The following is a 16,091-nucleotide window of genomic DNA, read 5'->3' as shown; positions in this document are numbered from 1 at the left end:
GGAGGAGTCTGACACTGACACAATCGCGGTCTGTCAGCCACCACTGCAGATCTTTTGCAGTGCCCTCCGAGATCTGGACCATGTTGGAGAGATCCCCTGATGCTACAACCACACAAACATTAGGCCCCATAGTAGAACCCACATATGCCAAACGACATGCATAACTAACACAATGCAGGAGGCCATGAGGCCCAGCAGCCTCCGAGTCTGTCACCCCGAAACCCAGGACAGAGGCTGAAATATCTGTATAATAGCCTGAATATCCTGGCCTCAACGTTTTGGAGGATAAGGATAAGCCCGAAACTGCACTGTGTCCAGAACAGCTCCGATTAAAGGGAGCATCTGAGAAGGGATCAGGTGCGACTTTGTCACATTTATGGTGTACCCAAGAGAGTGCATGCAGTCCGCCATAGTCTGGAGGTGGGAGGCGACTGCCTGTGGTGAGCCCGCTTTTAAAAGTCAGTCGTCGAGATAGGGGAAGACTGTCACCTCTGGTCTGCACAGATGAGCTACAATCACCTCCATCACCTTTTTGAACACCCGAGGGTGCTGGTAAGGCCAAATGGGAGCACAGCACACTAAAAGTGCTTGTGGCCCACCTTGAACCGCAGGTAACATCTGTGGGCGGGCAGGAATGTGGAAGTATTCGTTCTGCCAAGTCCAACGCTACCATCCAGACTCATGGCAGCCAGGCCTTGAGGAAGCATGAGCATTTTGAATTTCTCCTTTTTCAGGAAGAAAGTGAGAGGGCACAGGTCTAGGATAGGACAAACACCTCTGTCCTTTTCAGGCACCAGAAAGTAGCAGGAATAACAACCATGACCTACTTCGGATGCCAGTACCCTCACTATGGCTCCCTTGTATAAAGAGACTTATAAAGGGCACGGCTACTCAATGGAGTGTCCCGGCTTTCAGTCAACAGTTATTTGCAGTAAGATCATCTATAATTGCTGAAAGAGCCATGCCTTCAGCCTTTTCTTGAACAAGAGAGCTGCCACTTCCTGGTGGAGAAACAAGATGCGATCCTCCGTCAGCCTGTTGCAAATTGGTGGCATAGGCGGGGCGGTAGTTACAAAGGGGAGGAAGAAGCCCCTTTGGACAATAAGGAGAACCCAGCGGCCGGATGTTATTGACCTCCAGTGATGCAGGGGATGGCATATCCTGCTCCCCCCACTGGATGCCCATGATGGTCGGAGGGCAAACTAAAGAGGCTTGGAGGTAGGGGATGCCAGGGGATGGGCTGGCCCGACCTCTGGCTACCCGACCCACGAGGTCTGTGGGTATGGCATCCTCAGCCGTGCAGGGGCTGGGAAGCTTGTGTGCCGTGGTGGCTGGGCAAGTAGATGCGCAGCTGGAAGCCCCTTCCATGGCCACGATAGGAGCAAAAGGCAGACTGTGGTTGGCGTGGGGCAGTGGAAAGGCCCAACAACGTGGCTGTCTCCCTGCTGTCCTTGAAGTTCTCCTCCGAGGAGTCCACCATGTCTCTGTTGAGATGGGAGTCATCAAAAGGCATGTCCTTGAGCGAGGCCTGAACATCCCCCAAAAAGCCACTGCTTCTCAACCAGGCATGGAGTCTAAGGGCCACCGACGAGTAAACCTATCTGCCTAGTGAGTTGGTCATATCCAGCCCACAGCGCTTGGTGAACTTAGCTACATCCCTCCGATCAGCAATAGCTTGGGAAAGCATGGCTTAGGCCTCCTCTGAGATCATAGGCAGCACCTGCGCAACGTAGACCTTGAGCGAATGAGCGTATTGGCCCTAAAGGCATGCTGTGTTCACCGACCGTAGTGCCAGGCTGGTGGAAGAAAACATATTCTTTACCAAGGTGTCCAGTCTCTTGGATTATCTGTCCGGTGAACTGAAAGGGAATGCACCAGGATTTGCTCTAGAAGTGGAGGCTTGGACCACCAAGCTAACTGGGGTGGGATGCTGGGTTAGGAAGTTGGGGTCCCCTGGGGCATGGCAGGGGGGAGGGGGGAGAGCTTGAGCAATGGCGGTAGGCAATAGTCCTATTGATAGGAGCCCCTGGGCAGGCTTCGACCAGATCTGAGTAGGATACATGTGAGGGCTTCATTCAATGGAAGAAACGGTTCCGAAGGTTTGACTCCCTGCTGAAGCACCCTCAGACACCCTCCTCACCACCATAGCTAATTAGGCTCCCTCCTCCATAGCCATGGTAGGAGAGACCAAGCCAGTATCTGGGGAGGTGTCCAGTCCATCCGCCAAATCCTCACACCACATGTCCGTGGTGACATCTAGGAGCTGGTATCCATAAGAGTTCAGTGGCCCCTACCAATAATTCCCAGGTCCTAGCTCATATGAATAGGGCATAGGCTCGGGTCTGGAAGGAATGGCTACAGTCGGCGCCGGACGACACCCATCTGGCTCCGTGTCAGGGAAGAGTATCGGGGTGATGCCGCCAGGGAGGTCGGGAATAGGGCAAGCATGGGGGGAGGTCGAGGTGGTTTGACCTGCGCTGGTCTGGAAGCCGCCATTGGTAGACCAGTAGGGTCCCCTCCTGAACCGATGGGGACTGAGGGCGCACCAGAGGGGACAGACTGCCCAAATATGAGGTGCAGGGCCTCATGATACTCATGACGTTGGGCGAGGAGGGTTCGCTCCGCCTCCAGGAAACTCAGGGAGGCACGGAGACGGCCCTGATGCACAAGTTACTACTTGTGTAACAATATATCTGTAAGAGACATTAGTTAGTGATAGATTCCTTACCTTAGAATATCCCCAGGCGTCAGACTGGATCCGGAAATTTTTGCGTAGCAGTACCCTTGGGCGTCGGTAGGCGTCGTCTGTGGCTCCGCGTCCGTCGTCGGCGCCGTGATGACGTCGTCGGAGTACTTAGATGCCGCCTCCGTGTGCGGACGTCAGTTCTTAGACACAGCTTTTCCGCGCCAGAAGCGCTGAGCCATGTTAAAAACCAACACTGGTGCCATTGAAACTAGGGCCCTGAAAGGGGATAACCCTAACCCTAGATATCGGTTCGCAGAATGGGGAGGATGGGTGGGTCGGTAAGGAATCTATCACTAACTAATGTCTCTTACAGATATATCGTTACACAAGTAGTAACTTGTGCATCTGAAAGAGACACGTTAGTGATAGATTCCTTACCTTAGAATAGATACCCCAGCAATACCAACCCCGGTGGTGGGTCTACGAACCAATAATCACACCAGAAAGTCCTGGAGGACAGAACGGCCAAAGAAGCCATCCCTCCGGACTTGGCTGTCCAGGCAGTAGTGTCTTGCAAACGTGTGCAGTGATGCCCACGTAGCTGCCTGACAGATGTCTTGTAGTGGCACTCCCCGGCCCAGGGCAGTTGTAGTCGCCGTGGCTCGGGTGGAATGAGCACGCAATCCAACAGGGGGCTCCTTTTTAGCCAAGGTGTAACATGCCTGGATACACAAGATGATCCACCGGGAAATGGTCCTCTTGTGCACCGCTTTCCCCTTCTTAGTGCCCACGTTACCAACAAAGAGTTGGTCATCCACCCGGAACTGGCGTGTGCGATCCTAGTAAAATGAGAGCGCACGTTTTGGGTCTAGACGGTGGAGGGTTTAGAGGGGTGCGGAGGCGGAAAGAAGGTTGGCAAGGTGATGGACTGCCCGATGTGGAAGGCTGTGACAACCTTGGGCAGGAAAGATGGCTTAGTACGCAACACAACCTTGTCCGGATGGACAGAAAGGAAAGGAGCAGTACAAGAAAGGGCCTGGAGCTCACTCACTCTCCTGGCAGAGGTGATGGCAACCAGGAAAGCAGTCTTCAGAGTTAGAAGGCCGAGAGGACAGTTGTGAAGTGGCTCAAAGGGAGCGCACATCAGGAATGTAAGAACCAGGTTCAAGTCCCACTGAGGCATCACAAACGGAACAGGAGGAAACGTGTGTGTGATGCCCTTAAGAAATCTATTAACAATAGGGGACTTGAACAAAGAAGGTTGATCAGGCAGCCTGAGAAAGGCTGAAAGGGCAGAAAGGTAGCCCTTGATAGTGCCCAGAGCAGAGCCCTGCTGGGCAAGAGAAAGAAGGAAGAGAAGGACCTCAGAAAGAGGGGCATTGAGGGGATCCACAGCCTTTGCTGTGCACCATGCCACAAATCTGTTCCACCTGCAGGCGTATACCGACTTTGTGGAGGGACGCCTGGCTGCCAGAATGACATTACAGACTTCAGGAGGCAAATCAAATGGCCTCAACTGTCGCCGCTCAATCTCCAAGCATGGAGGTGGAGACTGGACAGGTTCGGGTGGAGGACCGTCCCCTGCTGCTGCGACAGAAGGTCCTCCTGAAGAGGCAGACAAACCGGGGGATCGACTTACATACTGAGTAGCTCTGGATACCAGTACCTTCGTGCCCAGTCCGGAGCCACAAGGATGACTTGGGTCCGGTCGCGCTTGATCTTCTTCAGCACTCTGGGCAGAAGTGGTATAGGCGGAAAGGCGTACAACAGACAGCAACTCCACTCGCGACGAAAAGCGTCTCCGAGCGAGTGCCGCCTTGGAAATTCCAACGCGCAGAACTGATGACACTGCGCGTTCTCTTCGGTGGCGGATAGATCTAACCAAGGCGCTCCCCATCGCTGAAAGAGGCCTTGCGCCACGTTCGAGTTCAGACGCCATTCGTGATCCATCATGCACCAACGGCTGAGCTCGTCCGCCCTGGCGCTCAGAGAACCTGCCAGGTGTTGAGCCACCAGGGTCACGCCCTGGCGTTCCAGCCACTGCCAGAGGCGCAAAGCCTCCTGGCAAAGGGTCCACGACCCCACCCCGCCATGTTTGTTGCAGTACCACATGGCGGTGGTGTTGTCCGTGAACACCTGCAATACACTCCCCCGGACAGAGGGGAGGAATGCTTTCAGTGCTAGACGAATCGCCCGCAACTCCAAAAGGTTGATGTGGAGCCGGGCCTCCGCCGGAGACCAGAGGCCTCTGATCTCCGCCTCTCCCATGTGGCCTCCCCAGCCCTGGAGGGACGTGTCCGTCACAACTACGTGCTCCGGTTGGGGAAGGGAAAGGGATCTGCCGCTGACCCAATCGCGGTCCGTGAGCCACCACTGCAGCTGTCTTGCAGTGCCCTCCGAGATCAGGACTTGGTCGGACAGGTTGCCCTGAGGCTGGGCCCACTGAAACTTCAGGTCCCACTGCAGAGCCCGCATCCGCCACCTGGCGTGATGCACCAGTAGGATGCAGGAGGCCATCAGCCCCAGAAGCCGCAGCGTCAACCTGACCGAGACCCGGGATAAAGGCTGAAATATCGGAATCAGAGCCTGAATATCCCGGACCCGCTGTTCGGGTGGATAAACCGCGCCGAGTCTAGAACCGCTCCGATGAAGAGGAGCTTCTGAGAGGGGCACATGTGTGACTTCGGCACATTGATGGAGAACCCCAGCTGGTGCAGGAGATCTGCCGTAGTCTGGAGGTGGCTGACGACTGTCTGGGGCGAGACCGCCTTCAACAACCAGTCGTCGAGATAGGGGAAGACTGAAACCCCTAACCTGCGCAGATGAGCTGCGACCACCGCCATCACCTTTGTGAACACCCGTGGGGCGCTGGTAAGGCCGAAGGGGAGCACGGTATACTGAAAGTGCTTGTGGCCAACCGTGAACCGCAGGTAGCGCCGGTGGGCCGGCAGGACGGGGATGTGGAAATAAGCGTCCTGCAAGTCCAACGCTACCATCCAGTCTCCTGGGTCCAGGGCAGCTAAGACCTGAGCCAGAGTCAGCATTGTGAACTTCTCCTTCCAGAGGAAGCCGTTGACGTTCCGTAGGTCCAAGATAGGGCGTAGGCCCCCTTTGCCCTTCTTGGGTACCAGAAAGTAGTGGGAGTAGCAACCACACCCTACTTCTGGCCCAGGAACGCGCTCGATGGCCACCTTGGCCAAGAGGGCCGTAACTTCCTCCTGCAGAAGTCGCAAATGATCCCCCGATACACGGTGGTTCTGCGGTGGCATGGCTGGAGGAGTCGCCTCGAAGGGGAGGGAGTAGCCCCTTCGGACCATCTGCAGCACCCACCTGTCCGACGTGACAGTGCGCCAGTGGAGGTGGTGATGGCGAACCCTGCCCCCACTGGCGTCACATGGGCCTGAAAGCACAAACTAGGAGGGTTTTGAGGCGGATGCTGCGGGGGAAGGTGTGGACTGACCTCGCCGTTGACCCCGACTACCGCCACGGCGGTTTCCACGGCCGCCACCGCGTTGGGTATTACCCTGCGGAGCGTAACAGGCAGCACGTGCGGGTACACCCCTTCCGTGGCCACGAAAGGAGTGAAAGGCAGCCGATTGCTGGCGCGGGGCCGAGAGGCCCAAGGACTTGGCCGTAGCCCTGGAGTCCTTAAAGCGCTCAAGCGCATGGTCTGCCTTGTCGCCAAAAAGGCGACGGTCATCAAACGGCATGTCCATCAGTGTGTTTTGGACATCGGCCGAAAAGTTGGCGGACCTCAACCAGGCGTGACGTCTGACCGCCACTGTCGTTGCCATCGCTCTACCTAGTGAGTCGGTGGTATCCAGCCCACACCGGATAGAATATCTGGCTGCATCCCGGCCCTACACAAGGGCTTGGCCGAGTTTGGCCCGTACCTCCAACGGACACTCTGGCAGCACTTCCGCAACCGTATCGTGTAGCGGCCCAAGAGGCATGCGGTGTTTGAAGACCGCAGTCCCAGACTAAGGGAGGAGAAGATCTTTTTACCATACTGCTCGTACCTCTTGGATTCCCTGTCCGGCGGAGCCGACAGGAATGCGTTCTGGGAATTGGAGGCCTGGATGACCAGGTTCTCGGGGGTGGGGAGAGTGGACAGGAAACATGGGTCACCCGGAGCCGGCGTCTGGCCACGTTCCTATCTACAGGCGAACCTGTAGCGGGCTTGGACCAATTGCCCAAAAGAACGTCGGTCAAGGACTCGTTAAACGGCAGCAGAGGCTCAGCTGAGCATGACTGCGGCTTAAGGACCTCAGTGAGGAGGATAGTCCTCACGGCCGCGACGGGGAGCTCAAGGCCCAAGGCCTTGGCTGCCCTCATCAACACCACACTAAAGGTTGCCCCCTCCTCCGTAGCCACGGTAGGAGGTGAGACAAAGCCAGTGTCGGGCGAAGTGTCCAGACCACTGGCATCCCCAAGTTCACCTGTCCAGTCCTCCTGGGACTGACATTCACGTGTCAGAGGGTCCTCAGACCCCTCCCAATACTCCTCATCACCCATCTTCTGATACTCATTGTTAGAAAATGATGGGGCCGGTTCATGGAAAGTAAACTCTCCGAACGGCGTCTGAAGCGGCGCCGCTTCGGCGCCGGAACCGGGTCGAGGGAGGCATCAGGGATGGCGCCGCCCTGGGGGTCGGCGCCGGGGAGGTCGTTAATTCCAGTGGCGGCGACCCGGATCCGGAACCGGATCCAGTGGGGCCCTGCGGCGCCGGGCCCTGCGGCGCCGGCGCCGAAGCACCCGACGGCATCGGGACCGAAGCCCCCGACCCGCTAGGCCCCCCAGACGGGTCCGCTGGGCCCAGGGGCATCGCGGATCCCGTCGGAGGAGAGAGGGACCTCATGGCCATGAGGAACCGCTCGATCTCCTCCGGCGCCGCGTTAGGCCCAGGGACCGGAGGGTTTGAGGCCGGATGCGGCGCCTGCGACTCCGACGGAGCCGCGTGGGCGGTGTCACCAGAACCCCCGGCCACGTCGCGCGAGCGTCGGGAGGAGTCGGAAGAGCGATGACGTCTCTTCGACTTCTTGTGCTTACCTGACGACTTCGACCCAGAGGAGTGATTTCGACTCCCGGAGCTCCGATGGCTCCTCTCCCGCGACCGGTCTCTCGACCTCCGTCCGGACCGGGACCGTTCTCGGCGCAGGGCCGACTGCCGGAGTTCGAGCCGCTTACGGGACCGCTCCCGCCTAGCTTTCGAAGTCAGGGCCCGACCGTCGGAGAAGGTCTTGTCTTCGTGATCGACGCCGAGGCAGTGAAGACACTGACGGCGAGGGTCGGTGACCGACATTAGTCGGTCGCAATCCTCACAGGGCTGATATCTGGCATCCCTACCGGCACCGTTCGGAGTCTAAGACCTCGAAAAAGGATGATCAAAAGATCAAAAAAGTTTAGTCAAAAAGTGACTAAGGTACCACTTTTTCCGGATCTGCGCTGCTGGCGCGGAAAAAAGAAGAACTGACGTCAGCACGCGGAGGCGGCGTCTAAGTACTCCGACGACGTCATCACGGCACCAATGACGCCGACGACGGTTGCAGAGCCGCAGACGACGCCTACCGACGTGCAAGGGTACTGCTACGCAAAATTTCCGGATCCAGTCTGGCGCCTGGGTATATTCTAAGGTAAGGAATCTATCACTAACGTGTCTCTTTCAGATGCAGGCTCAACTGTGGAGCCAAGCCTAGAATGCTAACTTTCCCTCGTCTCATGGGGTGACTTCGATGGATTGGGCAAAGGTCTTAGACTACTTGTTCTTTTTCTGCTTTTGGACTTATCCAAACACCCAGACGACTTTGAGTACGATGGTGAACGCTTGGAGTAGCTCCGCGACCGATCCCAGGACCTTCCTCTCAACCAGGATCGAGACTGTCGCAACATCGCACGTCACGCGGCAAGGAGCTTGAGGTGCTGCTTTTTCAAGGCCTTGGGGTGCATGGCACATCAATCGTTGCAGGTCTTAGCGTGGTAGTCGCGCTTGAGGTACCAGAGGTAGACATGGTGGAGATCTGTCTTGTCATTTGCAAGCAACAGGTGCCACATGGCTTAAAACCAGTGTTCCTCACAGACATCCCTGCAACACCAGGAGACGATGGCTCAAAAATCTTCAACAAAAGGTCAAAAAATGGTCAGTCAAAAAGGGTCTGGGGGTAGCTCTTCCCCAGATCTGCGCTGGAAAGAAAAGAACTGACGTCAGGGCACTGGAGTGGCACCTGCATAGACACTGTGCACATCACAGACGATGCCAGATACTGGAACACAGGGGTTCTTCTCACAAAAACATTTTCGGACCCAGTCTGATGCCTGGGGATAATTCTAAGGTAAGGAATCTGTCAGATTTTAACCTTTATGTGGCAGAAATCATGTCATGTATGCTTAAATATTGCTTTCGATTTGTCCAGGATATTTTGTATTTATTTTGTGTTCCATGGATTTCTGATATACAAAGACATAAGATAGGCATTTTTATAAGACTCTTTGGGAGGGATTAGCCACAATCATACAACACTTTGTGATTTTCATGAAGTTAAAGCAACTTAGCACATTTTTCAGACTTAAGAGAATCATGAGTCTGGATGTCTCCTGGGTGCATCGTCCCCTGTGTGTATAAATTCATACAGTTATGTCTACAGAGGTTTGTACCAGCAAGGAGGTAATCACTATACGTCAAAAATAAAAGTAGGCATTCTAAGGGGCTTAAAATCTCATGATTACTCACCCTCACTTCCAGACCAGAGCTCTAACCATGTTAATTTTGAAGATCACTCGTGGTATCTGTTTTGCTAAAATCCTGGCGTTCTAGTGCATGACAAGTGCATTTTCAGCACTTTGTTAAACTACACACTTTACACTGAGGAGTTATATTCTCTCCTTCTGATAACAGCATTCTGGAATTAGTACAGGTGAGTTTCCTCAGCAATTCATTCTTATGAAATACATCATAAAAAAACAAATGTTGTCAAGTGACATTATTGCCTAGCAAAAAAAGCCTCAAAGTAGAGGAAAGCAGGAGCACTGAAATCTGTACCTGTTTTATGAGTGACATATGAGTGAGATATAGAGAGGGCCCCACTCCATGGTTCTTCATCATCATCATCATCATCATCATCGTTATCTTTAAACATCTGTAACCAAAAAAACAAAACAATATGAATTACCAACAAAAACAATCAGTTATTGCATGGGGCCTAATAAAGCACAACCCGTTTTCATCTTTAACACCTATACAGGATAAAAAAAAAGCCATATGCAGAGCTTAGTGCAATGTGAAATGGATGAGGTTGTACTCCCCACCTTCAGAATGCATGTCCCACAGATACATTCCTCCAGAAAGTACTTCAACCTATTTCTGGCATTTGTGAAAGTAAATTGCTCCCTGAAACGACTATCACCCATAAATGTACATTGTAAATATAATAAATAAGAGATCCATGTTTACAATTCGCTAAACACTCGAAAACGGAGTGGATAAATGCTGGCTCAAGCAGAACCATGGATAAATTATGCAAATGCATGCGTCTTTAAACCCTTTCTAAAAGGCAACCACTGTTGAATATTCAACAGGAATTATGAAAGGGAATTCCACAATGAGCTGGCAACAGCAGAACACCACTTCTATATTTATATTTTTTCTTTCACTTTTTGGGATATCGGCAGGAGTTTACTTGCAGATCTCAAGACTCTTTTCAGATGGCAATGATAGCTGTCTCGGAGATCATCTACTTTCCAGTTCAATTCTTGTCAACATCTTATGTTGTGATTAGAAATGGAAAGCCTATAGAGCAGTTTCACATAGGGTGGGAGTGGTGGACGGGAATTATGAAACAGAAAAGCGAAGTTAAAATTACAGAGCTACAAATAGAAAACATTAATTCATACAATTGTTTACTTTAAAAATGTTTATTTCTTCTTATAATAAATGAAATCTTTACAGAAATACTAATAAAGTGGTGTTGTTGCAGGACTTCGACGAAAAAGTATTCTCCAAGACCCTACATGGAGGAGTACAGTTAACAAATATAGTAATATTACAAAAACATCTACCAAAAAATCTGGCGATTAGGGACCTACCTATACATCAAATAAATATCTTGCATTGCACATTAAAAGCTGGAATTAACGAGGCAGACTGGAGGGAAGCGCGAATGGCTCCCGAATTACTGCCATCTCCTCATCCAACTCCGTTATCTGCATGCTACATACCTTACCCGGAAGAGGCTCAGAAAGGCGGTTAGGAGACCCACCTTGCAGTGTAACTGGTGTGCAGCTCCAGACGCTGACTATTATCATGTTGTGTGGCCATGTCCCAGTATTGCACGGTACTGGTCGATCGTTGGTAGGGTACTGCCCAAGGTACTGGAGGACTTAGGAGGACTCCGGGGAGAATACATGTTGGAGGCCATGGGTAAGTACATAGCGCGCTACTAGAGTGCCACACACACTACTAAGATCGCAGACAGGCATTTAGCAACAGACTGGAGATCCAAACTGGAGGAGTCTATCTACTGAGCCAGGGGCTGTCTGCATAAGCTTGGCCGGATTGGGGGGGAGGGGGCAGATGTCGATGGGCGACTTATTCTGGACTCAGCGTAACTGCTGTAATTGGGTGAGGGGGCAATCTTTATACTGTTTATCTAGATATGCAATCTGATGTGCGAATCGGAACGGATATGATTGTTTATTTGCCATTACAGGATGATAATAAAAAAATGGTTATAAAAAAAAAGCTGGAATTAAAGATGTTTGCAGGTATATATGAAGTTGTAGGCAACGTAAGAAAGTTTCCATGATTCCCAGTGCCAAGTTATGAACATGGTACATGGTACTACTGCTTTCAAGAAACCATCACATGGGCTCAGGGCGTCTTACAATTTCTGCTAATGCAAAGTGGTCAAAAATCAGAAATCCACCTTTGCAAAAATTGATTCAACTATTTCTGAATACAGTCTCTTAATTATGCACCCTTTCAATTTTTCGGATTAGGACATTCATTTTTTGATTCTGCACTCTTTGAAGATATTGCACTATATCAAAATGCCATGGTGGATTTCCCAGGTCCCGGATTTCAGGGTCTCCTACATCAAGATGTGTTGTCTTGTTCCACTTTGAGCCTTTAGATAGCACACACAGCATCAACATGGTCTCAATTTGTAAATGGTGATAAATAATATTTATTTCTTCGTCAATTTTCCAACAATGTTCTATGTCTTTCTTCACCACTGTGAGGATGCTGCTTCTGCCTTGTTTGAGATCACAAACTGATCACAGCATCTTTCCAAAATGTCTTCACACTGTTTGTACCAGGACTCTTGAAAATGATCCTTGTGAAGCCTACCAGCACGGAAGGATTGAAGTTTTCTTTTACTGCTAGAATGATCTTCTGATGAGGAAAGGCTTGTTGCTGTGGAATCCTACATCACACACAGTATGTAAATCAAGTGCGAAGAATGTGGCATGACTTTTAAGCTGCTTCCAAGAATAAAAATAATTTGCAAGTAATATATAGCATTCCCTGAACACCTTCTTTGGTGTAGACATTAGGAACAAGGTGCTGAAGGATCACTATAAATGGTTGCCCCATTTGACACGTAATGAATGTGCTTGTTGATGAATTCAGATGAGTGGTGCAGAGCTGATAGATCATGTAGATTGTTTCCTCCTATAGTATTTTGTTCAAGGTTCTGAATCGAGAATGGACCTTATGTCTGGCTTTTTACTACTCTACAAAACATGTCTACATTAATCAAAATCGAATCAAAAACTGCACAGTGTTAAGATGATTTTTTCCCTAAAGCCAGTACCTGCAAAAAAATATCCAGAACTTGCAAATGTAGCTCGCCCCCTTTTTAGGTCTCGGCTATCAGCGCGCATGCGCTGCATAGGAAAAAGACCTTAAGCCATCGCTTCGGTTTTGTCCCAAAAACGTGCACGCGTTCCATTGCCTTCAATGGCAACACGTGCACTTTTGGCAATTCCCTTGCGGGAGCGAGCTTGACACTTTATGTTTGTAATTAACTTACAAACACATGGTGCCCCAGGCTCGCTCCCGCAAGGGACACGCTTTGTGTGCTGTCGGCCGCACTCCCCTGAACCCTCCCACTTTTAGCGCGAGGCTCGCGCGCTTGTTTCTATTGGTGACTCGGCTGGACTGTAACTTTTGCTGTTGCATTGTAGAAGCGATTCTTTAAAAACTGTGCGGCCGCCTGGAATGGAGCAGCAATTCATGCTCAGCTAGAGATTGGATGGTATTCGAGTGCTATATTTCTTTTGTGAGTGATAACTTGGCAAGACTGCGTTTTTATGTAGTCTCGATTAAGGAGACTACAGCCCATTACAAAGTATGCGCAATGAACATTTGAAGCTGCAGCTTTGTAGTTTATATTTTTGCTGCCTGTGCGTTTCCTGTTAGGATGAATTTCTTCCTGCATGCTGTGCCTTGTAACTGGCAGTGTGGAACACCCAGCAAGAGTTCAAAGTCTGAAGGTGTGATTAAGTTAGCCCTAACCTTTGCTCCTACACACCTATCCTTTGCTCATACACACGGTTTCCAAATACCTGTTTTAAATCTTTCCATGCCGTGGGCAATGTTTTTAACACCCCCATTGCCCATTCCTTGACCCTCTCACCCCTGCTGATGCACATCACCAAAAAACACTGTCAGCCTAAGGCATCTAAGCGATCAGTTATTTAGGTGAGCTGGGGAAGCCCGGAGAAGTTTGTGTTGGGGGACCAGTCACTGCTCTGCCAGGGACGGACCAGTGAACTCAAAAGGTCCCCCACCCTCCCCCCCTGGGGTCACTTCCACTGCCTCGTTGAATTCACTGGCATCAGCAAGCGCTACATTTCTCTTGCCCAGGGTGCTATCTTAACAAAGGCCGCTCTGCATGGAGTCCTTTACTACCTACAAGATCGCGTGTAGAAAGCAGAAAGGCTAAACCTGGAAAGATTAAAAATGGAAGAATGTCACCTGTTGTGTGTACAATATAGTTCTGGTCGCCCCCGTCCCTCCTCCTTGACGGCTTAATTTACAAAAATGAAAGACTAACACCACTTACTGGCAAATCAGACACACTCGAGCACTAGTGACAGGGCAAGGCTGTGACAGGGGAGCCCCCAGCTCCATGCCCCTCAGAATATTGGCGCCCTGGGCTTGAGCCCAACTCGCCCATGCTAAATGTGACTCCACGTTATGTATGCGGCTGGTTGTGCTGAGGCATGGGAGGGGGGCACAGAAACTTTACAACACACATAGTGGAGTTAGGTTCTTGTGCCCTCTGTGCTTCAGGGGAGGAGTAGGGGGGTTTCGGGTCAGTTACAGCTAATATTTAAGGGTCGCAGGCATTTTACCTGATGCCTGATAGCGGTGCCAGCTTACACTATTGTGGCGTCTTTATTTAGTCCCTAATAACTAGGGTACGTCGATTCCGGTGTGCCCGCAGGGTATAGTGAGGCAGTCACGAGGTAGGCAGTGTTGATGTGACTTCTGTGATATGGTGAATAGAGCACAGGGAACGGTTCCTTACCACAGGGTAAAGGCCATTACTGCATCGCTGTCCTTGTAGGGGGCTGACATCACGTAGCCCCTGACAACAGGCGTATAGAGTTTGGAAATCTGTTTCGTTAGTCTTTCGCAGTCAGTGGTCTTTTCCCCGTAGGACAGCACTCCCCACACTTTCTGCACAACTGACACGTCACACATTTGTGTTTATGCAGTGGTTCCCAGATGCAGGTTTATGCAGTGGTTCCCAGATGCACGCGGGAAACATATATGCCATACATTGCGAATCCCCAAAATGTTACTGCTCTGTGAGAATTCACCGTGGTTGCATTGACCTGCCCTGAACGTACCATAATGCTGTTCTGGGTGTGCCCAACGTCTAGTGCCATATAGAATCTATATGTAGAAACTGGTGGGTGGCAGGCTGTGCACACTGCTGTCCTGCAGTTGTAACTACTGCAGTCATGCAGTGTCCTACAGCGCATGGACACACCTGTGTGCTTCTAGCAGCCGAACGTCAGAAATTACCAGAAATTCGTCTATAGTTTGTTTAAAAAAGCTGACAAGCTGCCACCTCACTGATCCCACAGTTACTACTACCAACAGTAGTTCTTTTCCATATGCAAGTAATCACAGCTGCGTTGCCGGCCCCTGTAGTCCTTTATCCAATTAAAATAACTTCTGAAGTTACCTCTATAGCTTCATTACTAAGGAATATAGGGGCATATTTACAATAAACTTATGGAGCGTAGTGTAGCTCCAAAATTGCTAACGCAGCGCTCCGTCAGTTTAAAAATGCACCATTGTGCAAGGGTGCCTGCATTACAGGGAATGATTGTTAATGTGCAGGAAGATGTCCCTTCCTACACATAAACAATCACCAATGGTGATTTGTAATTTTATGTGTGCTGCACAATTCAGCGCACATAGAAACAGCAACAAGCATTGGCATAGTCAATAGGTCTCCCCTTTGGGACCTTATACGTTTTTAGTTATCCAGCACAATATCCTTGGTACAACAACATCAACTGTTGCATGGCTAAACACTTATAAGGTCCCAAAGGCGAGACCTATTGGCTATGCCAATGCTCGTTTCAAATTGCCTACGTCAATCTGTTAAAACACTCTTCCACAGGGAAAAACCTAAATTAACTGAAGTGAGTGTTCATATCAATTTGCTTCTAACAGCCATATTCTGAGTCTGGAAATATTGAAGAGTTCCTCTTGTGAGGGAGCTGTTGCTACCTAGCTGGGCGTTGAGACAACAGACTAAATGAATGGAATTTTTATGAATATAAGTTATTGAGATACAGAACTGAAGTGAAATGCGAGTCTTTACTTCCAAGAAGAAGCAACACTGTAACACTTCAATGACATCTGTAATATTTTCAATGTTCTAAAGCTCAAAATAATAATGGTAACAGGTTAATGAACACTCCCGACTTTTCTAATTTTCATGAATAACAAACACATTTTCATTGTGTGTTATAAAGCTATTAACAATTTCTGGCTCTGTTTCTTGTAATTGTTATACAAGATTTTTATTAGTTTAGAAAATGGGGCTGACTGCAAAAACGTTACAATATTGTATTTTAATTTAAAACGCTGGGCTTGCCTTCTAGCATGCTTAACGTGAACGAACAAGTCTAACTTTTAACAATCATTTTTAAGTTATTTAGCCATGAAAAAAAGTTGGGTTTGATTTCTGGTGACTACAGAAAGTAGACTCAATTTCTGCTACTCCGATACACTCCAATTCCCTTTGTTCAAGGGATATGTTCTTAAACCACATACTTTTTTTTTGTAGTCATGAGTTTTCCACTTCGGGATAAGACGAACTCCATGAACCTCTGTTGGTGAGCTTCACGTAACATGGTGTACATGTTAATTGCTTCTCTG

At 50.2% G+C, this 16,091-nt stretch overlaps 1 protein-coding gene across 6 annotated transcripts in view; it reads right to left on the bottom strand.

Moving 5' to 3' along the window:
• PHF21B (PHD finger protein 21B) overlaps positions 1 to 16,091 on the bottom strand; it is a 428,073-nt gene that overhangs the window by 7,504 nt on the left and 404,478 nt on the right. For all 6 annotated transcript variants that reach the window (XM_078673841.1, XM_078673842.1, XM_078673840.1 and 3 more), the window contains one exon: positions 9,723 to 9,819. In XM_078673841.1, coding sequence (XP_078529967.1) covers positions 9,723 to 9,819 — 97 coding nt within the window. The remainder of the gene's footprint in view (positions 1 to 9,722; positions 9,820 to 16,091) is intronic.

The sequence above is a fragment of the Lissotriton helveticus genome, chromosome 1_1, assembly GCF_964261635.1.
Source record: "Lissotriton helveticus chromosome 1_1, aLisHel1.1, whole genome shotgun sequence".
NCBI classification, from domain to species: domain Eukaryota; kingdom Metazoa; phylum Chordata; class Amphibia; order Caudata; family Salamandridae; genus Lissotriton; species Lissotriton helveticus.
Note: the sequence above shows the minus strand (reverse complement) of the source record. Positions and strands in the feature narration are given on the sequence as shown.